Genomic DNA, 26,483 nt, shown 5'->3' on the forward strand with positions numbered 1-26,483 from the left:
AAGATTTTTTTTTTTTTAACCCTTCTCTGGATATACCAAAGCAATTACTGACCACAACATCTCCATGTGGAACATTAGCATATGCAGGAAGGCATCGACCCCCTTGAGTTCAGGAAGGGCCAGGAGGAATCCTTTTTCTTGGGTAACCCAATATAGAAGGAATAATGCCCTTGGTACAGTTCCTCGGGAGGCATGGGTTCCATTGCCTCTAGCTGAACCAGTTGGCCAGAGTACGTTCCGCGGCCTGACACTTTTGAAGGGAACCACACAGAAATGCCAGAAAACGTCTGAAATGGGTTCCATCAAGGCATAATTGTCATGAACAACCTCCAGAACTCACTGCTGAGGTTATGACAAAAAGACTTACAGACCGCCAACCTGAACCAGTCCAGAAGGGTCCCACTGACATTCACTTGAGACCTTTTGAGGGTAGAGGATCCTCCACTGTCCTGGGTGGCTTTTTTGCCCCTCAAAAGGGCTGGCCTTTCTGGCCCTTGGTGCAGGCACTGCCAGATTCTGACTTTTGGACATACAAAAGCAGGAGCAACCAACATATATCAATATATACTAAACGGACTTGGGAAAAATCCACAATTCCGGGAATAACATGTATAGAATGTTTGTACGTTTGGGAAGCTCGCCAGGTGCCCTTGGCCTGGATTGGCCGCTGTCGTGGACAGGATGCTGGGCTCGATGGACCCTTGGTCTTTTCCCAGTGTGGCATTACTTATGTACTTATGTAAAACACTACAATAATCCAACAGAGGCAACACAATAGCCTAAACCAGCACGCAAAAATGTTCAGTAAAAAACCCCAGATCTTATCGCCCTTAGCTATCGTAGTTTACGCAAACAGTTTATCTGTGGTTCCATAATCAGTTGAGTATCCAAAATAATTCCTGTGGGGGACAAAATTATTTTTTAACAAGGGCAACTGTTGGGAGTTTATACAATTTCAGAACAGTGGGAGATAGAGTCTCATATTTACAAGTTAAACAGTAAGGGGGGAGGACGGGAGACAAAGAAAACAACCTGTAAAGTACCGGCAGCAGGCTTTCACTTAAAGGGCTCCATTACCAAAATATACAGATTCCTGAATGATACAAGAGAAGAGAAATGTAGATACATAATGGAGTGGAAGAAGGACTTATGGAAAATCCACTATTTCTGGGATAAGCAGCATAAAATGTTTTGTACTTCTTTTGGATCTTGCCAGGTATTTGTGACTTGGATTGGCCACTGCTGGAAACAGGATGCTGGGCTTGATGGACCTTTGGTCTGTCCCAGTATGGCAATACTTATGTACTTATGATATAACCAGGGCATGAAGAGAGATAGGGGAAAAGGGACGAACGAAACGAATACGGCGGAGAGAGAAAAAAGAGGCCCGAATGACTGAGTTAATCTAAGGTTTGAACGTAAGCTTGTACTCGAATATGATACCAAGAACCTTAATGCAACCTTTGTAGGGTTTTGGTCCTCAATGGATGGAGGGGGAGAGAGGGGACCACGCAGAGAGGGGAAAAGCAAATGGACTCACATTTTATAGGATTGAGAAAGAGGAGATTCAATCTGAGCCAAGAGGAAACTTGCTGCAGACAATTGTTGAGAATGGAAATAGAATGCAATGGACCTGCAACACGTAGACGTATCTGGATGCCGTCAGCGAAACAGAATGGTATGAAGCCATAGATGCAAGGATGGAATCTGCTTCCACAAAGGAATGAAGATCAAAGGAAGCAGAAGTGGTGCGGTTGAAAGTTAAGTGAAATGTACAGCCAGACAAGTAGCTGGAAAACCAAGAAAGGATTGTACCCAAAATACCAATGGAGCATGGAATGATCCACTAAGTTGAAAACAGAAGAACGATCTCAAGAGACAATGACAACTGAGTGATATCTATCGAGGGAGGAGCAGATGGGGGTTATAGAGGGCAAAAAGAAGGGTTTCAGTGCCGTCTCTATTGTGATATGTGTTGCACTTCCTACATCTCGGCGTCATACATGACATCTGCTGCATGCTGCATGTTTCTATTGTGATGTTGCACGCCCTACATCTGTATCATACATGATGTGTGCTACACGTTTCATGTCTCTGTGATATGTGAACTTTGTACATCTGTGTCATACATGATGATAACACACTGCATCTCTATTGTAATGTGTTGCACTCTCTACATATGTCATACATATATTGTGATATATGTTATATGTGATGCATTCCATATGTCTGCATCATATGTGAAATATGTTGCACACTGCATGTCTCTATTGTGATGTGTTGCATTCCCTATGTCTGTATCATACATGATGTGTGCTGCACACTGCATGTCTCTATTGTGATGTGTTGCATTCCCTATGTCTGTATCATACATGATGTGTGCTGCACACTGCATGTCTATTGTGATGTGATGCACTCCTTACATCTGTGTCATACATGATGTATGCTACATGCTTCATGTCTCTATTGTGATGTGTTGCACTCCCTACATCGGTATCATACATCATGTGTGCTACACGCTTCATGTCTCTGTGATATGTGAACTTTGTACATCTGTGTCATACATGATAACACACTGCATCTCTATTGTAATGTGTTGCATTCCATACATCTGTCATACATGACATGTGCTGCACACTGCATGTCTATTGTGATGTGATGCACTCCTTACATCTGTGTCATACATGATGTATGCTACATGCTTCATGTCTCTATTGTGATGTGTTGCACTCCCTACATCGGTATCATACATCATGTGTGCTACACGCTTCATGTCTCTGTGATATGTGATGAACTTTGTACATCTGTGCCATACATGATGTGTTGCACACTACATGTCTCTATTGTGATGTGTTGCACTCCCTACATCTGCATCATACATGACATGTGCTGCACACTGTATAGCTCTATTGTGATATATGATGCACTCCCTATGTCTATATCATACATAACATATGTTGCACACTGCAAATTTCTATTGTGGTGTGCTGCACTCCCTACATCTGCATCATACACGATGTGTGTTGCACAGTTCATGTCTGTTGTGATATGTGATACACTTCGTACATCTGCATCGTACATAATGTGTGTTGCATGATGTATGTCTACTGTTATGTGTTGCACTCCCTACATCTATGTTATACATGACGTGTGCTGCATGTCTGTTATATGTGATGCATTCCATATGTCTGCGTCATGTGTGAAATATGTTACATACTGCATGTCTCTATTGTGATGTTGCATTCCCTATGTCTGTATCATACATGACATGTGCTGCATGTCTGTGACGTGTTGCATGCTGAATGTCTCTATTGTGATATGTGTTGCACTCCGTACATCTGCATCACATATGACGTGTGTTGCACACTACAGCCCCTTACACAGTCAAAGTGGTATACATTTCCAGTGGTCCTATCCACAGAAGTGAAGGGCGTGAAAATGCACTTACGTCATTCAACTTTCAGGGTAAACAGTTAGATCTGCTATTTTACTCATATCTACAGCATGACTCATACTGCATATGCATGTGATTACTGGAAGGGAATGTGAGGGTTATTTTAAAAAGCATTTTCCATCCTCTCCATGATGTTACTCCTAAGAGGACCGCCCTGCAACCTCAATTCATGCCCTCTGGTTCTACCGTTCTCCATCTCTGGAATAGGGTTGTTTGCATACTAATGCCTTTCAATTTTATTTTATTTTTTAGTATTTTTAATTTATGCATTTATAGAATTACATCCAAAGAAAACACATGGGACAGAAAACAGGATAACCAAAAAAAAGTATTAAGAAAGAAACAAACTTTTAGGAATGAACCAGCAATGACATCCATTAACAGTCCAGAATCTGAGGGGGGGGGGAGACCAAGGCACATGGTCGACAGAAACACATTCGTGTCTGTTTTGAGTTCTGAATACAGGGTTCTATGTATTCATTTTATGTGTTTGATTGTTCTTTTCTGCTTTGTTGTACAAATCAAGGTAAGGTATAAACAAAAAGTAGCACATATGAGTTTATCTTGTTGGGCAGACTGGATGGACCGTGCAGATCTTTTTCTGCCGTCATCTACTATGTTACTATGTTAAATACAAAATTAAAATAGTGAGCAGGTCTACGATCTCAGTCAGGGTGTTGATGTAATAACTAGAGGGCCAGAGAGACCCACAGTGAACTTCTGGAAACCAAAAAAGCCTGGGATCATAGAAAATGTATCTTGTAGCTTGGTAACACATTTAAATAGAAAATTTAGTCAGAAAAATCTCCCCGACTGTTGAACCCGAGGTCTAACTCTAAAAATTGTTTATGCCTCTGTTGTGTTGAGTGAGCCACGTCAGAAAAAAAAAAAAAACCCAGTCTCAAGACCCAGTATCTGTCTGGTTCTAAGATGAAAGTTCATTATTAAGGCAGCTGGAACTGAATCCCATAATAATCTGACATTTAGTTCATCAAATCATACATTAGAAACACAGAAAAGGACGGCAGATAAAGGACAAATAGCCCGTCCCTAGCATCCGCCATCTCCTCCCTCTCCTACACCCCCTGTCCCAGGTGGAATATCTTGATCAGTAGGTCTTTTCTCAGCAGTAGACAAATAATAGACTTTCCCTAATGCTGGAGAATGTAGTGACAGCAGCTGGCCTTACGGAATTTAAAGGGGGTTTGGACAGATTCCTGAGGGAAAAGTCCATTGAACATTATTAAATTTTTTTTTTGGGGGGGGGGGTTGCCGGGTTCTTGAAGCCTGGATTGGCCGCTGTCGAAGACAGGATGATGGGCTTGATGGACCCTTGGTCTTTTCCCAGTATGGCGGTGCTTATGTTCAGATATTTTTAATATTTTTAAAAAAATACCACTTGTTATCAATGGAGCAATTGAGCAAACTTTGGGAAAATGCTTAAATCTCAAACTTACAATATTTTCAAGATCTCCAGCTTGCGACGAATCACTAAATTATCATTGACCAAGGTTGCTTGATGCTCAGAAACCTTTTTTGATTCAGGTTTCACTACTTCTATGTTTAATTTGTTTATTGATTTTCAACTTTTCAAGTTTACAAACTTGTTTAGAAAAATTGGATATAATGAGGTTACAATATAAGAAAATGTATCATACATGAAAATTCCCTCAAACCAATACAAGTCCACAAGTGGGGAGTTCAAAATACAAACATCATTGAAGGTATATTAATAGGAAATAAACAATTTCAAAAAGAGTGGCAGAGGTGTACAGAGGACACTATATTCCAATTTCAAACAACATCATTAGTTGGAATTATTGTTCCAACAGTCTTCCTAGATGTAATAAATGTCTCGAGTTGGGATGGATCATAAAACACAAACTTTTCAGAGTGGTATGTGACCAGACACTTGCACGGAAATTTTAAAAAGAAAGTCGCTCCCAGCTGAATCGTTTCCTGCTTTTTTTGAAGAAATCTTTTCCGGCGCACTTGTGTGTCCTTTGATATATCAGGATATACACTAATTTTTAACCCTTTGAAAATTTTTTCACGATTTTTGTAAAACAATTTTAATATCCATAGTTTGTCAGAAGACAAAACAACTGTAGCCAATAACGTGGCTGGTATTACTTGTTCAGAGTCTGAGGTTTCTAAGAAAGCTGTAACATCCAAAGGTTGATTTTGTAATATTTGTTGCTGTCTAGATGGAAGATAAAAAACTTGCGCTAAAGGAGGTATATTTTCTTCACTGATCTGTAAGATATCTTTAAAGTATATTTTCAGCATCTCTCTAGGAGCCACATTATCCAACAAAGGAAAATTTATAAATCGCAAGTTATTACTTTTTGAAAAATTTTCCATTGTCTCTGCCTTTCTTCTTAAATTAATTAAGTCTTTCACCATATTATTTTGAACTTCTTGCAGTCGTTGTACTTCTTTATCTTGTTTCTCAACTTTAACATTCAATTGCTTTACCTTCTCCTCTATACAGACAACTTCCTGTTTCACTTTTTGAATCTGAGGAATTAGTGCTTTGCCCAAATCTGCGATAAGTGTCCACAAACAGTCTAACGTAACTTCGGGAGGTTTAACTTGAAAAACTGCAAGTGAAAAGTCACCTACCCCCATTTGTTGTAAGGAAATTCCTTCCATAGTCGAGGCATTTTGCTCCTCAATTGATGTTTCAGCCTGTGAGTTCAATTCAGCTCTTTGGTGATCTTCATATGTCTCCCGTCGTCCATCCCCCGTTCTAGGGTAAGACTCGGAGATGCCATACCTAGAGCTTCAATCTCACACGGCATTGGAGGGGGAGGGGGTGTTCGAGCGTCGGGGCTTAGAGAAACTTCCAGCTCTAAGGTCTCCTGCGCTCCTTCAACCAGCACAGGAGACAACAGCGAGCTGCTCACCGGCGTTCTGGCGTCCAAAACTCGCTGCAAAAAAGAATCTATCGGACCGCTTCGAGTTGGGGTACTAAGCCGCTGGGAGGCTGTAGCAGCAGCTTTCCCCCTTCTCTTAGGCATTTTTAAGGTATGGCTAACACAAGAAGCCTTTAGAAAGGAAAAAATCGCAGGAGCGTCTGTAACACGTCTGCTCTACTCGGCGGCCATTTTGAACTCCCTCCTCAGGTTTCACTACTTCTAAGTGGTTTTTTTTCCCACCACAGAGACTGTTTTTTGTACTGTGCCTAACACAGATCAAGTTGGATAGATCTGAGATGCTAGCAATTCAAATTTATTACAAACCGTCTGATCCAACTTAGAGTCTCCCAAATAACATCTAGTGTTATCAAGCTAGGCAGATCTTTTGAGACTCACCTAAGAGCTTCTCTCTGAGTCCACGGAAGAGTCTGATTCGTGTGTGATGTATGTTTTTGTTTATTTTCTTAGAATCTGCCTTTATTAATCAGGCAGCGGAAGCAGTGGCCCGTCTCATCTCTCTGGGCAAAGTTACATATGCTCTCCAAATATCTAGCTTTCCCCACCTTGAATCTGCTCATGGCAGTTCGGTACAGACTCAGCCGTAGCTAAGTCTGTAATTAAAGAGGAACCCAGTTTTAATTAGCTAAAGAGATATAGTTTATTAGTACATAAGTACATAAGTAATGCCATACTGGGAAAAGACCAAGGGTCCATCGAGCCCAGCATCCTGTCCACGACAGCGGCCAATCCAGGCCAAGGGCACCTGGCAAGCTTCCCAAACGTACAAACATTCTATACATGTTATTCCTGGAATTTTGGAGTTTTCCAAGTCCGTTTAGTAGTGGTTTATGGACTTGTCCTTTAGGAAACCGTCCAACCCCTTTTTAAACTCTGCTAAGCTAACCGCTAATTAATTAGTATTAATTAGCATTGATCCATTACCCAATAATGAGAATACCAGCAATTCAGTCAATCATACAGTGGAACAGAATCACACGACACATCGGCTCTCGGTGGTGCTCTTGTCTCTCTCCTCCATCAGCATCTGCCTCTGTATCTGCGTCTGTCTCTCTCTCTCTGTCTCTCCTTCTGCGTCTTACACTTCTTGGGGTGCTTCCTTTATACTGTCTCAACCCAATGGATTCCAACGAGATCCAGCTTTGTCAGCAGAAGTTGCTATCCCTTATCAGTTGATAAGGAACCGATAAGGGTGACTTCATTGGGTCCCAGGTTCTAACTATACACAAAAGGGGTGCAAAGCACAGCTGGCGAGATGACTTCATCGGTCACTCTGCCCTTCTTACCTATTCTCAGCTTCCCCCTCCCTCTGAGTACTCTCTAACTACGTACATCTACCCCCTTATCTACTTTCATTAGCCCAAAACATCTTTCATGACTCTTCACCGATGCCAGTCCCAGGCATGTTTATAAGAGCAAAAGACCCCCTCCCGTGCCAGCTCCCTGAGAACTCAGTTCAGCTTGTGCTACAGAAAAATGTATTTTGTATCAGAGATGACTTTGGATTTTTAAATGAAGCCCAGCTCTTATTATGAGCCATTTGCTTGTAGAGGCCTAGCTCTTTAGCCTGAGCCATTGACCTGTATTTTACTGAGAGCAAGGGCGGCCATATATATACATTTTGCACACGCATGTCACTTTGCATGTGATGTATACCATATGCTGTACAGCTATGCATGCAACATTTGTGCTGCACAGACATGACACTGTCACATGCAGCACATGTGTACCTGTATCGTATGTGAAGTATGTTTTGCACATGCATATCACTTCGGTATGTGATGCGTGCCCCATGAGGTGTGCCTGAATCACGTGTGATGTGTGTCGCACTGACTTGTTTTACATATTTTCCCTCTGTTTTCTATGAACGCTCAAAGTGGACAAGAAAATAAAACAGAGACATACAAATACCAAAAAATTATGAAAACAGAGCAAGGTCAGTGTAGCCACCGAATTTTGCAGGATTCCATTCAAAGGCTGCCTGCAAGTGGATTTCTTCTGGCTTTTTGCCTTTCACGGTTCCAGCTCAGCAGACAGAAAGAATTTCACTTCCTGGTGCATGGACAAGTCTTAGCAGGCCCAACAGCTTCAGTCAGTCTCCACCTTCAGTAAATTTTGCTTTCATACAGTAACTGCGGGCAGCTGACCTGCCCCACCCCCTTCCCAATCTGTCTGAGGGATGTCATTAGTAGGGTTTACTCTTCATTTTCCTCTCCAGGCCTTACACTGTGACCCAAAGAGCTGAGGCTCCCTCCCCGTCAGAAGCTAAAATAATGCAGGGCTCACTTGGATATACAGCCTGTCTCAGATGGCAGCTTTTCAGCTATTGTCACTGAAGCCCAAGGGGAGGGTAGTGGCAGCAAAATTCTTCATCTGGATTACTAATATGATTGCCAGCGGGGCTTGATTCTGCCGCTGGGAGACACAGATGCCCTGCTGTAATACCCAGGAACTATAGTAAGACATTAAGGTCCAGTCGCCATACGGAGGGTCAGCCCTACAGTCAGGCCACTATAGAGGAGACTACAGAGAAACTTCAGAGATGACTCCATGCTGCTCTATTTCCCCTAAAGCGAACTAGAAAGACCTCTTCCTAGCCATCCCTAGTTGCCACAGGCCACGCCTCGCCCTTCATGTCCAACGCAGCCCAAACATATGCAGCAAAAAGGTCTGAGCACCAGGTTGCCTAGGAAGCCCCAGAAAACTTCAACAAAAGGGAACCCTTCAGGGCAAGGAAGGGACATGGCGGAAGGCAGGAACGGTGTCAGGTATAACATAACAGAAATGGCAAACAAGGCATAATTGTATTAACCTACTAATCACTGCTAAGCTGTTAGTAACAGAGATAGTATCTTAGGGATACCATAGTCTGCTATTGCCATGATAACTGGATTAGTCACACTATAGTGTTGATATAGTGTTACTGGATCTGGCATTCATTTTGGAGACACAATGTGATCTTGGGCAAGTCACTTAACCCTCAGTTGCCTCAGGTACAAACTTAGATTGTGAGCCCTCCTGGGACAGAGAAATATCCAGAGTACGTGAATGGGAAGGGCAGACCCTCCCTCATATTAAAAAAAAAGTTGCAGGTGCTATACTGTTGAATTGTTCCCTCTTGCTCCACTGCCAATACAATATAAGAACATAAGCATTGCTATACTGGGACAGACCAAAGGTCCATCAAGCCCAGCATCCTGTTTCCAACAGTGACCGATCCAGGTCACAGGTACCTGGTAGGATTCCAGAACAATAAAACAGATTTTATGCTGCTTATCCTAGAAATAAGGAGAGGATTTTCCTAAGTCTGTCTTAATAGTGGCTTATGGACTTTTCTTTTAGGAAATTAGCCAAACCTTTTTTAAACCCTGTTAAGCTAACTGCTTTTACCGCATCCTCTGGTAACGCATTCCAGCATTTAATTACACGTTGAGTGAAGAAATATTTTCTCCCATTTCTTTTAAATTTACTACTTTGTAGCTTCATCGCCTGCCCCCTAGTCCTAGTATTTTTGGAAAGAGTATACAAGTTATTCAGGTCTACCCATTCCACTCCACTCATTATTTTATAGAGCTCAATTTCATTGAGTGTCCCCTGGTCTTTGTACTTTTTGAATGAGTGAAAAATCGACTCACCTCCGCCTTTATCATGTTTGTCATCCTTCTCTGGACCTTTTCTAATTCCACTATATCTTTTTTTTTTTTTTTGAGATGTGGTGACCAGAATTGCACACAGTATTGGAGGTGTGGTTGTACCATGGAGCAATACAAAATCATTATAACATTCTCACTTTGCCTTTCCTAATAATACTATTATTTGCTTTCTTAGCTGCCTCTGCACACTGAACAGAGGATTTCAACGTTTCATCAATAACACCCACATCCTTTTCCTGGGCGGTGACCCCTGAAGTGGAACCTATAGTTTGGGTTCCCCTGTGCACCGTTTCTCTGGCAAACGAAGAAACTAGGGTTTACCCATCTGATTATATCTGTTATCTTCTAAGGAGTGAAAATAGAGGTGAAACAGCAAAGGCTACCTTTCTTTTCCCTGCCAACAGCGACACACGTCCTTCTGTCACCCCAGCCCTCCCTGTTCGGTTGTCCGTTTAGGATGACAAAGCGCACAGCCGCACCCAGGAGGAGAAAGCCCTGCCCTCTCTCCCTTGGAGGCGTGATCTGCCCCTCACATTCCCCAGTCGCTCGGGCAGGTTTTTGTGCTGAAGAGAATTTGGCAGCCCAGGGCGGGTGTGGCTGAGGGGGGGGGGCGGGCTCAGGCTCCTCTTAAAGGTCTGGCACGGAAACAGCGGCCACAGCTCGGTTCGGCTCAGCTCCAGTCCAGTCCCCCTTCTCTGCTTAGAACGGACACAGCTTCGCACCATGGTAAGTCCGGAACTTGCAGCCCTTGGGGGGGGGGGAGGAGGGTGCCGATCCCGGGAGGACAGAGTGGGATAAGGTGGGTCAGAGGAGTGGGGGGGGGGGGGGAGTAGAGGCTACCAGGAGTGGACATGATTGAGACTCAGCCTCCCCCACCCCGGCCACTGGCAGTGAGTGACTCAGCCTGCCCGTGGGTTTCTGATGAGGTGGGAAATCATGTCCATCTCCACCCAAAAAAGGCAAAAAGAGAACTTGGTCAGAGCCTGGTAGGAAACAGCCCAACCCAGAAGATCCTGAGTCATTCTGGACAGCTGCCAAAAGAAAGCAGAGGTTGGGGGTGGGGGGAGGGATGGCTGAGCCGGAACTTGCTTTTATCTCTAGTGGGGTGTGGAGAGAGGGGGGGGGGGGGATCAGCTGGAGGATTCAGTCCAGATCAGGGGTCTTAACCCAGCCCTTGGGACACACCCAGCCAGGACCTCCACATGAACAAGCAGGAGAGGGTTTTGCTTGCACTGCCTTACCAATGCAAATCTGTTTCATGCCTATTCTTTCCGAGCACTCTACCAAAACCCTCATCCACACCCTTGTCACCTATTGTTTAGACTACTGCAATCTGCTTCTTGCTGGCCTCCCACTTAGTCACCTCTCCCCTCTCCAGTCGGTTCAAAACTCTGCTGCCCGTCTCATCTTCCGCCAGGGTCGCTTTACTCATACTACCCCTCTCCTCAAGACCCTTCACTGGCTCCCTATCCGTTTTCGCATCCTGTTCAAACTTCTTCTACTAACCTATAAATGTATTCACTCTGCTGCTCCCCAGTATCTCTCCACACTCGTCCTTCCCTACACCCCTTCCCGTGCACTCCGCTCCATGGATAAATCCTTCTTATCTGTTCCCTTCTCCACTACTGCCAACTCCAGACTTCGCGCCTTCTGTCTCGCTGCACCCTACGCCTGGAATAAACTTCCTGAGCCCCTACGTCTTGCCCCATCCTTGGCCACCTTTAAATCTAGACTGAAAGCCCACCTCTTTAACATTGCTTTTGATTCGTAACCACTTGTAACCACTCGCCTCCACCTACCCTCCTCTCTACCTTCCTGTTCACATTAATTGATTTGATTTGCTTACTTTATTTATTTTTTGTCTATTAGATTGTAAGCTCTTTGAGCAGGGACTGTCTTTCTTCTATGTTTGTGCAGCGCTGCGTATGCCTTGTAGCGCTATAGAAATGCTAAATAGTAGTAGTACTATTCATAGTGGGCTGGGTGTGTCCCGAAGACTAGGTTGAGAAGCCCAGGTCCAGACAGAACCAGATGCAGGTCTAGGCAACATGGGCCAAATCCCCAGGCAAATGCAGAGGCTACTTGGCTCTTCATCCCCTCCACCCCCTGCTATTGCCTATGGGTGTCAAAATGAGTCCAGACTTGCTCTATCAAATGAGGGAGGATCGGATGGTGGCTGAGCCTCTTTTTTTTCACATGGGGTGGTGGTGCCCCTCTCCCCCCCCCCCCAGTGGCGTGTGTTATGTGTTTGGACTGCAGCCTTCTCAGGGGGGGGGGGGGGGAGAGGGCTGCTGGCCAAAACACATCATTCAGTTCTCCAGTGCTTCTCTGAGTACCTTTGATAAACTCCCTAGTATTCTGAGCAGTTTAACCGCTCTGTGGCCCCATTTGGGGTGAAGGTAGTCTGATCACTGGCTTTTCCCCTCGTCCCTCTCCTCCCCAAGCCAGGAGAAACTTGCCTTACAGGCGAGTTTGGAGAGACCTGGACCACCTGCTTCTGCAGGGCACATTTGAGAATTACACTTTCTAAATTTCCTTTCATTGCTGGAGGGCACTGCCCAGTAATGTGAATAAGCCCACTCCTCTTCCCACGTGTGTCCCAGGGACAGCCTCATCAGGCTTTTACCTAGAAGGCCACCACAGCACACGTAGAGCCCTTGCTATTTGACAGCTGAGGCAGAAGTTTCTCCCCGCCGTGTTCCACCGAGCAGGTGCCATTCCAACACTAAGCTGCTAGGAGGGAGGTCTGCTGGCCAAATGAGAAGACACTGACCCATCTGTCTGCAGCAGCACTGGAAGCCGGGTACTAAGTTCAAACCTAAAGATCCTGCCAGGAAAGCACCCACTGCAAGCCCAGGGCGAGCAGGGAAAGGAGTCTTGCATTTAGCTCACAGTAAGTTCTGTTCAGGTACAATGTGTATTCCCCTGTCCCCAGGGCGCTTACAATCGAAGTTTGTACCCGAGACTTGCCCAAGATCACAAGGAGCATCGGTAGGGTGTCAACCATGGCTTCCCTGCTCTCCATTCTGCTACCCTATATTAATAATCAGACCCGTTCTTCTTTCTGCAGTCTCAGCCCATCACCAAGTCTCCAACAGAAACAATGCGCTGCATTGAGACTCTCATCACGGTCTTCCAGCGCCATGCCGGCAAAGAAGGCGACAAAAACAAGATGTCCTTCAAGGAATTCGAGTGCTTCATGAAAACAGAGCTTGCACCTTTCGTGGAGGTGAGTGCATGTTATTAGCTGCAAGGCAGGGCCTCCGAGACTTGCTTGGAGACACTGGAAGCATCACGCGTGGGGTAGAAGGGAAGAGAGTTTGGGGAACTGGTAGCTCCGTGCAGAAGTGAAGGCTGTGAGGTGGCAGTCAGATTGGACAGGCGTAAGCACTCAACTGCATCCTGGGTTGGATGTTGGCTTCTTTTTCTTAGCATCTGCTAATTGTGCAAGGTTTTGTGACAGGATCGGCTTCTTCTCATCCTGCCCATGCTATAAAGAGAGAACCTCTTAATTTTATTGAGGGATCTCAGCATTATGGCTTGGAACCTACCGTAAAGTCATAACAATTTTCTCTGGGCCACATGGTGCCACATCATCAGTCGTGCGCTCTGTTTGGCTCTCCAGGCCCTAAAGCAGTGGCCCTCTCTTTTTACAGAACCAGAAGGACCCAGATGTTTTGAAGAAGATGATGAGTGGCTTGGATGGCAGTGGGCCAGATGGCCGTAGAGATGGTCAGCTGGACTTCCAGGAGTTTCTAAACCTCATTGGTGGTCTGACATGCTCCTGTCATAATGCTATGACGTCTAGCGGTCCAGCCAGAGGCAGACATTGAGTCCACATGTCTCCAGGGCTCATGTGATGTCCTGGTACAAAGCTGTGAAGGCAGGTGAGACCAGCTCCATCATTCCTCTATCAGTCACAGGCTGACCTTCAACCCTTATGGAACATCCTGTTGCTAGCATGTACTATATTGATTGAAATAGTATCACTAAACCCTCTTCCCGTCCATCCTCTGTTCTGTCTCTTATACTCACACCAGACCATCAAACATAGCCTGTATATAATTTGTGTTTTAATAAAATTGTTTAAACAATGAGTGCTGTCTTTTAAAGGGAAAAATACACTAGAGGGCTGCCAGCCTGCCCCTGAAAGCCAGAATTCAGGAGGAGGGCTCAGCCTAGGGGAAGGGAAGGACCCATATAGAGGGGTCACCTCAGGGTGGGGGTGGGACAGTGTGTGCCCCCCTGTGATGAGGAGGAACCAGGCTGGGAGGAGTGTGAAAGCAGGGAGATATCCACAGGAGGAGGAGGGAGCAGCCCATGCGAGATCCATGGGGAAGGCTTTGCTTTCCTTGGAGGTAGGAATCAGTGGAGGTGAGGAATGAGAGTGGCACCCAAAAGGCTGGAGGTCTGGGATACAGAAAATTCAGTGATCTTCATATCAGAAGCTTTAGCGTCTGGAAATCCAGATCCACCTTAAATCGATCACCTCACCCTATCCAGCCTTATAATCTCTTTTGAAAACTTGCAGTTTAAAAAAAAGAAATAAAAGCAAGGTGTTGCATTGAGAGTTGATACCATGAAGGTTGAGGCTCTGGCCCTGCCTCCAGTGTGAAAAGAAACCCAAGTCAGTTGCATGAGAGGCTTGAGGGACAGAGGCAGAAAAGCAGCACTTGAACCTTCCCAGCCCTTCCACCAACCTGGTACCCTCAAACACGCAGCTGTACAATCCTGGCTTCTCCATATTGCCCTGTTTCTCTATAGACTTCACCCAGTGTACTCCTCAGCACCCAGACTTGTGCCATGGCATAGCATAGCACTGATTTTGGTCTGGCTAAGGGTAGGTGCCAGGCAGTGTCCCTCATTCATCTCTGCCGCTGACTCCATAGTGAACAGGCCATGCCTCACCCCTCACCCCCCATGGGCGTGAGCTTGCCTCGTATCTCACTCTAGAACAGGGGTTCTTGACCCAGTCCTTGGGACACGCCCAGCCAGGCAGGCTTGCAGGGTACCCACAATGAATATGCACGCACTCCCTCCAGTGTATGCAAATCTATCTCATGCATATTCATGGTGGGTGTGTCCCGAGAAGTAGGTTGACAAATCCTGCTGTAGAAGATCTCTGACCTTGGCCAGCATCACTACAGCTAATCTTTTCCATAATCTGCACTGCAGCAGCCAGAGGGCAGGAAAGGTCAGATGGCTCGCTGGAGCCATAGCATGGATAATTCCAGGTTTCCCTGGAATAATCATGCTTCTTTAAAAAGGCTCTCTCATCCCAAATATGAGGGTTTAGCTGACGCCCCTGAACTTCAGCTATATAATGTCATAGATATCGCTGGTTCCACTGGGAGAGATGGCAGTCTGGAAATTATTCCTGTCCCACTGGCATCTGTACTGGGATCAGTGCTGTTTAATCTACTATAATAAAACTCACCCTCAACACTGAGGACACTGACGTCAGTGAAGCCAAGCCCTGACTTCCTTCAAAAAGGTTCGCAGGTTCGTGGTGGTGAAGCCACCAAAATCGCTCCGGGCCCTGCCCTCGAGGGCGGAGCAATGGCAGAACACCGAAGGGGTTGGCAGGGAGGGAGGCGGGGGGGGGGGGGGGAAATCGCTCCGGGCCCCGCCCTCGCATCAAACGTCATGACGTTGGGGGCGGAGCAATGGCAGAACAATGAAGGGGTTGGCCAGGGAGGGAGGGAGGGGGGGTGTTGGCGACGAAAACCTTGCTAGCGCCCATTTCATTTGCTCTGAAATGGGCCTCTTTTACTAGTATTTACATAAACGATTTCTGTTTAATATTCACATGGAAGATCAGCTGGGTTCATCCAAATGACTGTTTCAGGTCAGGATTACTCCTTTGGTGGGCCCTGGGTAAATCAGCACATTGGACTTGCATCACAATACAAATATATGTCAAATTGTCTACAAACAGGGAAATGTACGGGGGGGGGGGGGCAGGGAAAACTGTGGAGGACGGTGCCTCTAGTCTCTCACCCTCAGCTGACTTAGGAGGAAAAAAAAATCTGTCCCACTTGGAGCCACTGAACACGGCCCCTCCTATACATTTTGGTCCCAGACACATGACTAGTTTGGCTGAGCTTTAATTCTGCTCTAGGAGGAGGAGGAGGAGGATGCGGGGCTTGGATGAACCACTGAGCAGACTCGCGTGAGTGGCTTAGGGTGGCTTCTGGGATGGCGAGGAGTGGCTGAATGGTGCTGGTGGGGAGGAATGGATTCAGGGAGCTTCTGTGGTGTGCTGCGTACAGGACGAGAGGAAGAGTGGCTTCTGGGGTGATTTCCAGTGGGTGGAGGTGGGAAGGAGTGGCTTCTGGGGTGATGTACACAGGGTTAATGTGCAACTGCGACTGGGGTCAACTAAAATGTAGCTACCTTCGAAGGCACAGTACTACAAGCTGCAGTGAAGCTGAACCGGCACCCGCCACAAGGGGTACCAGACACCAGCGTGGACCTGACAAAGCACCGGGGCGAAGAAGAGAGAGGCTACAACTATCCCACTGAACCCTTTGAGTCAGGGTTCCAGTTGTGGTTTTCTTACGTCCATGCTAATTATATCACTCCACTAGGGCTTAGAAACAACCTGTTAGAAGTTACCCCTTGTTAGTCACACCAAAATTTGTAAAAATAAATATATATATATAGGTGTTCACCACACCAGGTTGTTAACATACAATAAACCGTTTCATGTGACCACGGACCAGGATGACTCCTAATTCTTTTCCTAACACTGGCCGCCTCGGCCTACCACAGTCACTCGAGGGCTGCGCAGCAATGTCACCATGACAGGGGCAAAGCAATCCCCTCAGCTAGGGAGTCACCTGTACGTTGCTGATGCCTCCTGCTTGTCCTAGGAGAAAGTGTAGTTACTTATCTGTAACGTAGGTCAAGTCAGCCACACAAGCCGCCCTCCTCCCCTCAAGGCCGATGCGGCACTAGCTACTGATAAACTGGGGAAGAACCAGGGGAGGGGGGGGGGGGGGGGACGACACTACACAGGTTCACAAGGGTTAGGGGGGGGGGGGAACCCCTCTGAGCTATTGGAGAGCTTTTTCCGTCCAATGAGAGCCGTCGGATGACATCACCTGTACGTGGCTGCCGCATCCTGTTTGTCCAAGAACTGAAAGGTTCTTGCTCGCTCTTTGTCACCAGAGGGCGCTGCACTCCCAGACAGTGTAATTTCTGGAAAGCTTGATCCCATTTACTAATTATATATTCAAGGAAGTGATCTATATATGTGTATTTGTTTATTAGGATTTATTTACCAACTACTACTACTAGTTATCATTTCTATAGCGCTACAAGGCATACGCAGCGCTGTACACCATACACAAAAAGACAGTCCCTGCTCAAAGAGCTTACAATCTAGATAAGACAGGCAGACAGAACAATTAAGGGTAAGGGATAGAGGTGAGGATAAAAGGACAGGTCAAGTGAGCAGTGGTTAGGAGACAAAAACAGTGGTAAAAGACATACAGGCTCCGGAAGTTTATTCCAGGCGTGAGGTGCAGCAAGATAAAAGGAACAGAGTCTTAAATTAGCAAGAGAGGAGAAGGGGACAGACTAGATTTATCAACAGAACGGAGTACCCGAGGGGGGGCGTAGTAGGGAGAGACAAGAGTGGAGAGGTACAGGGGAGCGGCACAGTGAATGCACTTTAGGTCAATAAGAGAAGTTTGAATTGAATATGGAAACTGATAGGGAGCCAGTGAAGTGACTTAAGGAGAGAGCTAATGTGAGCATAGCGACTTTGGCGGAAAATGAGTGGCGCAGCAGAATTTTGGACTGATTGAAGAGGAGAGAGATGGCTAAGTGGGAGGCCGGTGAGAAGCAGGTTACAATAATCTAGGCGAGAGGTGATAAGAGTGTGGATGAGGGTTCTGATTGAGTGCTCAGAGAGGAAGGGACAGATTTTGCTGATGTTACAAAGAAAGAAACTACAGGTTTTGGCAATCTGCTGAATGTGCGCAGAGAAGGAGAGAGAGGAATCAAAGATGACCCCAAGGTTAGGAGCAGATGAGACATGGAGAATGAGTGCCATCCACTGAAATAGAGAAAGGGGGGAGAGGAGAGGTAGGTTCAAGAAATACACAAAAGGCAGTGCACAGCAAAAAACAACCTATACGCAATTAAAACACATTCAAATCACAATACACACTATAACATAGTCAACACAACACAGATGAAAACATCTTGACAGACAGCACAATGGGTAAACGGAGGTGGAATACGTAGACAGAGTAATAGGACTTTAGACAGAAGTATGACTAACTTGTTTGCCAGTGCTGAGGAGACCTGTCCATGTGGTACACAGATGATACAAAGAGCCACCTGCTCAAGCGTACGCAGGGGGGACTGAGGTGGGGGGAGGCAGGGACGGTGGGGCAGATGTCATCTTTTCGCTAGTGTGCAATACTCCAGAACCAACCTGCAGAAAAAGCTCAAGGGATCTGCTGTGCATTCAGGGATGTACTGTTCCGATTGTCTTAGGAAATCAACTAGACAAATGAGCCTGTTGAGCTGATATAGTGTGTGTTTACGTAGGCATGCTTCTCTGTACCTGGAGCAGCCTCTCTGACCCTCCCTACCTTTAATTAACCATGTTTGCTATAGTAAATACACCGTCTGAAAGTTTTTTTGTTTTGTCTGCTTGTCTCCATGGAGCAGCGACTGTCTTCTGCCTATGTTCTAGCTCCGTTAAAGAAAAGACCTATCCAGTCTGTCTCTCCATACCAACTATAGAATAAAACAACACAGTTCCTTATGTCAGTCACAGGTAGCCACACGTGGAGTCCCTCAGGGCTCTCCGCTCTCTCCAATGCTTTATAGCATCCTGGAAAGACTCTATAAAACTTACGGACAAGCTTGTATACTGACGCAAATAATGATATTCTTCTCATTCTGATTTATTGTTCATCCACACTCGTACTTAATGATACCCGATCCAATGCTGAACAATGTATAGATGCTGCTGAGAATTACAATATCATTTGAAATTGAACACTGACAAAACAAAGCTGCTATGGTTATGCCCTCGCTGAAAATATTACCTGACACCAGCACAGTGCTCAGAAACAACATACACCCCAATGAATCTACTACTACTAAACATTTCTAGAGCGCTACTAGGGTTACGCAGCGCTGTACAGTTTAACAAAGAAGGACAGTCCCTGCTCAAAGGAGCTTACAATCTAAAGGACGAAATGTCAAGTTGGGGCAGTCTAGATTTCTTGAATAGTGGTTAGGTGCCAAAGGCGACATTGAAGAGGTGGGCTTTGAGCAAGGATTTGAAGATGGGCAGGGAGGGGGCTTGGCGTATGGGCTCAGGGAGTTTATTCCAAGCATGGGGTGAGGCGAGGCAGAAGGGGTGGAGCCTGGAGTTGGCGGTGGTGGAGAAGGGTACTGAAAGGAGTGATTTGTCTTGAGAAAAATGTCAGGAAGTATTTTTTCATGGAGAGAGTGGTAGATACTTGGAATGCCCTCCCGCGGGAGGAGGTGGAGATGAAAACGGTAGCGGAATTCAAGCATGCGTGGGATAAACATAAAGGAATCCTGTGCAGAAGGAATGGATCCTCAGAAGCTTAGCCGAGATTGGGAGGTGGGGCTAGTGCTGGGCAAGACTTCTACAGTCTGTGTCCTGAAAATGGCAGATACAAATCAAGGTAAGGTATACACAAGAAGTAGCACATATGAGTTTATCTTGTTGGGCAGACTGGATGGACCATGCAGCTCTTTTTCTGCCGTCATCTACTATGTTACTACTAATCTCCACAAACCCTTCCTCTCCCTCAGAGATCCTCTGTACATAGAAACTGACACAGTTAAAGACCATACGGCCTATCCAGTCTGTCCATCCACATCAACTACTAATCTCTACAATCCCTTCCTCTCCCTCAGAGATCCTCTGTACATAGAAACTGACACAGTTAAAGACCATACGGCCTTCCAGTCTGTCCATTCACCCAACTACTAATCTCTACAATCCCTTCCTCTCCCTCAGAGATCCTCTGTACATAGAAACATAGAAACTGACACAGATAAAGACCAAACGGCCATCCAGTCTGTCCATCTGCACCAACTACTAATCTCTACAATCGCTTCCTCTCCCTCAGAGATCCTCTGTACATAGAAACAGAGAAACTGATACAGATACAGACCATACGACCTATCCAGTCTGTCCATCTACACCAACTACTAATCTCTACAATCCCTTCCTCTCCCTCAGAGATCCTCTGTACATAGAAACATAGAAACTGACACAGTTAAAGACCATACGGCCTATCCAGTCTGTCCATCCTGACCAAGTACTAATCTCTACAATCCCTTCCTCTCCCTCAGAGATCCTCTGTACATAGAAACATAGAAACTGACACAGATAAAGACCATACGGCCTTCCAGTCTGTCCATTCACCCAACTACTAATCTCTACAATCCCTTCCTCTCCCTCAGAGATCCTCTGTACATAGAAACATAGAAACTGACACAGTTAAAGACCATACGGCCTATCCAGTCTGTCCATCCTGACCAACTACTAATCTCTACAATCCCTTCCTCTCCTCCAGAGATCTTCTGTACATAGAAACTGACACAGATAAAGACCATACGGCCTTCCAGTCTGTCCATTCACCCAACTACTAATCTCTACAATCCCTTCCTCTCCCTCAGAGATCCTCTGTACATAGAAACATAGAAACTGACACAGTTAAAGACCATACGGCCTATCCAGTCTGTCCATCCTGACCAACTACTAATCTCTACAATCCCTTCCTCTCCCTCAGAGATCCTCTGTACATAGAAACATAGAAACTGACACAGTTAAAGACCATACGGCCTATCCAGTCTGTCCATCCTGACCAACTACTAATCTCTACAATCCCTTCCTCTCCCTCAGAGATTGTCTGTACATAGAAACATAGAAACTGACACAGATAAAGACCATACGGCCTTCCAGTCTGTCCATTCACCCAACTACTAATCTCTACAATCCCTTCCTCTCCCTCAGAGATCCTCTGTACATAGAAACATAGAAACTGACACAGTTAAAGACCATACGGCCTATCCAGTCTGTCCATCCTGACCAACTACTAATCTCTACAATCCCTTCCTGTCCCTCAGACATCCTCTGTACATAGAAACTGACACAGATAAAGACCATACGGCCTACCCAGTCTGTCCATCCACACCAACTACTAATCTCTACAATCTCTGAGATTCTCTGTACATAGAAATTGACTGCAGGTAAAGACCATACGACGTATCCATACCATCTACTATCCCTTCTTCTCCCTTCCAAGATCCTGCGCTTGTCTCATGCTTTCTTGAATTCAGATCCAGGGTCTCCACCACCTCTGCTGGGAGACTGTTCCGTGTATCCACCACCCTTTCTATAAAGAAATATTTCCTTAAGGTATTCTAGAGTCTTTCACCTCATCCTATGCCCCCTTGTTTCAGAGCTTCCTTTCAACTGAAAGAGGCCACTAACAGAGTTAAATTCCTGCGTAGAAGACGTAATCTGCTGTAGTCCTCTGCAGAAGAAAAAGTTTGGAAAAATTACAGGAAATGATCTGCTAGGAGTCCGATTTCTGTCTCGTCCCATATGCTGACTCTACCATCCTTCATATAAGCAATCACTCTCGTTGCCACTCTGTCTATACAGCAGGGGCAGTCACCTGGGGGGGGGGGGCAGGAAAAAGGTGTTGCAATCAAAGCAAATAATAAACCCTTTCTACCACACTAACTCAAGCATCACTGAGTACTTTTACCAGCAGAGGGAGAGGCTGATTTTTGAAGAGTTAATTTTATCTGTGTAAACGGCTTTTGGAAATTAATCCTATTGGAGGTACTTTTATGAACTTGTTTCCCACATAAAAAAGGTTTTTATAAAATTATGTGAATAAAAGTAAGCACAGTGGCAGGACTGCATGTACTGTTACATTCAACACGTGTGTGGCATGTTCATGGGCAGAGAGTGTGTGCACTCACATGCACACACAAAGTACATGCGCTCTTCATAAAACACACAGTCCTTGAGTTGCCCATCTGTGGTGGTTTACAAAGTATAAAAAGCAGGGTAGAAAAACACGTATACCAGACACAGTATCCAGCACACCCCGTACATTACAATCTTACAGTGGGGCCAAATTTCTTGGCCCTCAAACAGCACTTGATTTGCTGACACACTGACATACTCACATACAGTATAACACAATAACCCAATGCACCTATCACAACTGCTTGTATAACTATTCTCAAAGCTTGATCTTCTAAAAATAGGCCCAGTTGTGCAGATTCTACGCACGTACATTTACACAAGCTTGTGCAAAAGTCTGGAGCTTCAATCTAGCCACAATTTCTATGTACATATACATGAAACGTTGATGTCCAATTATGCATTTTTACAAGCTTGATCTTGGAAGGGGAAAAGATCTAACATCATTTTCTGTGACTTTAATATCAAAATCTTATGGGGCCCCTAGAGGCTGGAAAGGTAATTGAAGGGAGTTGGGAGCTGTGCTTAAAGCTTTGCCCCAACCCTGCTGCACAGCCAGTCCCTGAGCTACACCCTGCTGGCTGCTCTCCCCTCTCTTGTTCTTATTAACCCTGTAACATGTTAACTCTAGAGACACAGAAAACTCTGCCCCTTACTGCAGTTAAAGCTTTATAACTCCAGTGACACTCAGCTCTGTGGGTGCTAAGAACCCCCACTATTGAGCAAGCTCGTTCACTGTGTCCAGGGAGGAGTAATTTGTATTGAGTTCGGCTCCCCCAATCATTTTGGTGCCTGCGCTCCGAGCAGGCAAAAGCTCAGATGCCTCAGAACCACTTTTGACTTAGACAAATGTGCTGACTTGACTTGACTAAGAAGGTGTACGTAAATGTGAATCAAGAGGAAACAGCTGCATTCAGAGAGAAAAATCAACAAAGAATCATCACAGGAAACTGAAACTGGTCCTATGAAACGGTGCAGAAGACGACGCAAACATAGTAACATAACATAGTAGATGACGGCAGAAAAAGACCTGCTCGGTCCATCCAGTCTGCCCAACAAGATGAACTCATATGTGCTACTTTATATGTACACCTGACCTTGATTTGTACCTGTCCTTTTCAGGGCACAGACCGTATAAGTCTGCCCAGCACTATCCCCGCCTCCCAACCACCAGCCCCACTTCTGGGGATTTTAATGGGCTATGATGCAGCACTGGGGGATGTAACTGGATTTAACATAGTAGATGACGGCAGAAAAAGATCTGCACGGTCCATCCAGTCTGCCCAACAAGATAAACTCATATGTGCTGCTTTTTGTGTATACCCTACCTTGATTTGTAGCTGTCCTCTTCAGACCATCAACCAGCTTGAAATCAAGCCCTATAAAGAATTTGAAAAATGGATGCAAGGCCAAGAAAACTCCACTATGCCCACCAGGTAATGTAAGAGAACCAGTGGCTGCCATGATAGGCAATAATTCTTTTACAGAAGTAGAATATAAGTTACTGAATAAAGCGTATATACCTGGCCAACTCTTTTCATCTAGCTGGAGTCCAGAACTTGGAGTTCCACAGGGCTCGTCACTTTCCCTGATTTTGTTGAACGTCTTTATGAATTCTTTGGGGTTTAGTTTTGGATTCATCAGGGTTTTTTGGTTATTCATATGCAGATGGTATATCTGTGTTATATATATATATTTTTTATTTGTACCCCGCGCTTTCCCACTCATGGTAGGCTCAGTGTGGCTTAGGTACTTAGCCATCTATCCCCCCTTCAATCCGTTCAGAACTCTGCTGCACATCTTATATTCCGCCAGAACCGATATACTCATATCACCCCTCTCCTCAGGTCACTTCACTGGCTTCCAATCAGATACCGCATTCAGTTCAAGCTTCTCCTTCTTACCTACAAATGCACTTGATCTGCAGCCCCTCACTATCTTTCTACCCTCATCTCCCCTTACGTTCCCGCCCGTAACCTCCGCTCACAGGACAAATCCCTCCTCTCAGTATCCTTCTCCACACCGCCAACTCCAGGCTCCGCTCATTCTGCCTCGCCTCACCCTATGCTTGGAACAACCTTCCTGAGCCCATACGCCAAGCCCCCTCCCTGCCCATCTTCAAGTCTTTGCTTAAAACCCACCTCTTCAATGCTGCGTTCGGCACCTAACTCCTACCGTTCAGTAAATCCAGACTGCCCCAATTTGACTGCCCCTATCGGGCTGACCGTTCACTTGTCCTTTAGATTGTAAGCTCTTTGAGCAGGGACTGTCCCTCTATGTTAAATTGTACAGCGCTGCGTAACCCTAGTAGCGCTTTAGAAATGTTAAATAGTAGTAGTATTTGTACCTGGGGCAATGGAGGGCTAAGTGACTTGCCCAGAGTCACAAGGCGCTGCCTGTGCCTGCAGTGGGAATCAAACCCAGTTCCCCAGGACCAAAGTCCACTACTCTAACCACTAGGCAACTCCTCCACTGACACTACAACTTCACATTTTCTGACACTACAAGCTTCCATTTCAGATTGTATTTTTATTATTCATTCTTGGGCAAATCACATCTGTTAAAGCTCAATCAAGCTAAGACAACACTTTTGTGCTTTAGTAATGACGTGTCATTGGTTCCATCTAATGTTACAATTTGAAAAACCTTCTACAGTATTGGGGATTATTTTGGATACTCAATTAACAATGGAACCTCAAATACATTACTCGAGTAAGCAAATATTTATGAAATGGCATCAGCTAAGGATGATTAGATCTGGGGTTTTTTTCCAGATCATTTTCGTAGGTTAGTGCAGGCCATTGTTTTGTCTTAACTTGATTAATGCAATGCCTTGTATGTTGGTTAACTTCAAGGCTTGCTAGTAGACTGTAGCTCACAGAATACTGCAGCAAAACGGATATATAGTAACATAGTAGATGACGGCAGAAAAAGACCTGCTCGGTCCATCCAGTCTGCCCAACAAGATAAACTCATGTGTATACCTTACCTTGATTTGTACCTGTCTTTTTCAGGGCACAGACCGTATAAGTCTGCCCACCACTATCTCCGTCTCCCAACCACCAACCCCTCTTCCCCCCACCGGCTCTACCATATAGTCGTTCAAGATTTGATCATGTAACACCTTTATTGAGAAGTCTGCATTGGTTGCCGTTACGTGTGCGTGTGGAATTTAAAATTACCTGTATAGTATTTAAAATTCTCGTTTTCATTCCACCTATTAGGATTTCCGTCTATTAAGAAAGTTTGTTATTAAAAAGTTTTTGACAGCTCTTTTATATATCAAGCTAGTAAGCTATCGAACTCTATTCCTGAGCAAATACGTACGCTTGTTCCGTAAAGCATTAAAAAATTTATTTATTTTTAGTACATTTATACCCCACATTATCCCACAAGAGCGGGCTCAATGTGGCTTACACTATTACAAATGATTACAATTCAGGGAGGGTACAGATACAAGGAAGCCAGAGGAAGGGGTAACACCATGTGGCTAAGACAGCGGTGCATGTCGAGGTAGGTGCAGTCGGGGGACTGGTGGGCACGGCTGAAGTGAGGAAGGCTAGGATTTAGTATTGACAGTGGGATAAGCATTCTTGAATAAATATGTCTTTAAGGATGACTTGAAGAGCTGGTGGTCATCTGTCTCCTTCAGCCGCCGTGGTAGAACATTCCAAGATTTCGGGCTGACGTATGAGAAGGTTGATGCAAAAAGTAATTTATATTTAACATTCTTGCAACTTGGAAAGTGTAAGTTGAGGAAGGATCGAGCAGTCACTGATGCATTTCAATCTTGTGAGTCAACATGCAGGTTTTGTTTTTGGAAAATATCTAGATTAATTTCTGATACTTTTTATCTTATTGTAACTCGCTCGGATTCTTTGCTGATTGAAGCAAAATATAATTGCTAAGAATAGAATAGACCCTTGCCCGTAGAACAGGGCTGGTGTACTTGAAGCTATGTCTGAAATATAATGAGAAGGCAGGTACACCAAGCCTTAACGTACAGAATTACTGCCATAAAATTGGATGTGGCATGGGAAGGTGATGGGGTGCCTCATTAATGTCAAGGTGGAAAGTGTTTTATTTCATGATCTGGCCCACCAACACGTAAGAAGACAGACAATAGCCAAGATTATTTGTTTGCAAAGTATACATTGAGGGGGAAAATGGAATACTCATGGCAAGAAACAGCTTGAATGCACAGTTTTGATGCAAATAAGAAAATTAGCTTTGGCAAGCACTCACCAAGGACTAGAAATGAGGTGTTCAATTTGATATGACAGGGATACTTTAGAAAGGTAAGGTGTCCTGTGCAGGACAATCAAAGGATTTACTTTATTAGTGTGTATCTAGGGCATAGGTGAAAGATGGTCTCGGGTGGGAGGGAAAGGAGGGGGAGAAGAATTATCATGGTCTGGATTAATGCA

General features: G+C 45.1%; 1 protein-coding gene across 1 annotated transcript; it reads left to right on the forward strand.

The window, feature by feature from the left end:
• Nucleotides 1-10,661: 10,661 nt before the first annotated feature.
• S100A11 (S100 calcium binding protein A11) lies at nt 10,662-14,086 on the forward strand. Its single transcript, XM_030187795.1, has 3 exons — nt 10,662-10,772; nt 13,117-13,275; nt 13,703-14,086. Exons 1-3 carry the CDS (start codon nt 10,770-10,772, stop codon nt 13,877-13,879), a joined length of 339 nt encoding a protein of 112 aa, XP_030043655.1. The 5' UTR covers nt 10,662-10,769; the 3' UTR covers nt 13,880-14,086.
• The last annotated feature ends 12,397 nt before the right edge of the window (nt 14,087-26,483 follow it).

The sequence above is a fragment of the Microcaecilia unicolor genome, chromosome 14, assembly GCF_901765095.1.
Source record: "Microcaecilia unicolor chromosome 14, aMicUni1.1, whole genome shotgun sequence".
Classification (NCBI taxonomy): Eukaryota; Metazoa; Chordata; class Amphibia; order Gymnophiona; family Siphonopidae; genus Microcaecilia; species Microcaecilia unicolor.

Bases quoted from the DNA above. Each gene is read 5' to 3' on its own strand.
- S100A11 (XM_030187795.1), top strand. The intron at 13,276-13,702 runs GTGAGTGCATGT...CTCTTTTTACAG, and splicing joins AGCTTGCACCTTTCGTGGAG to AACCAGAAGGACCCAGATGT.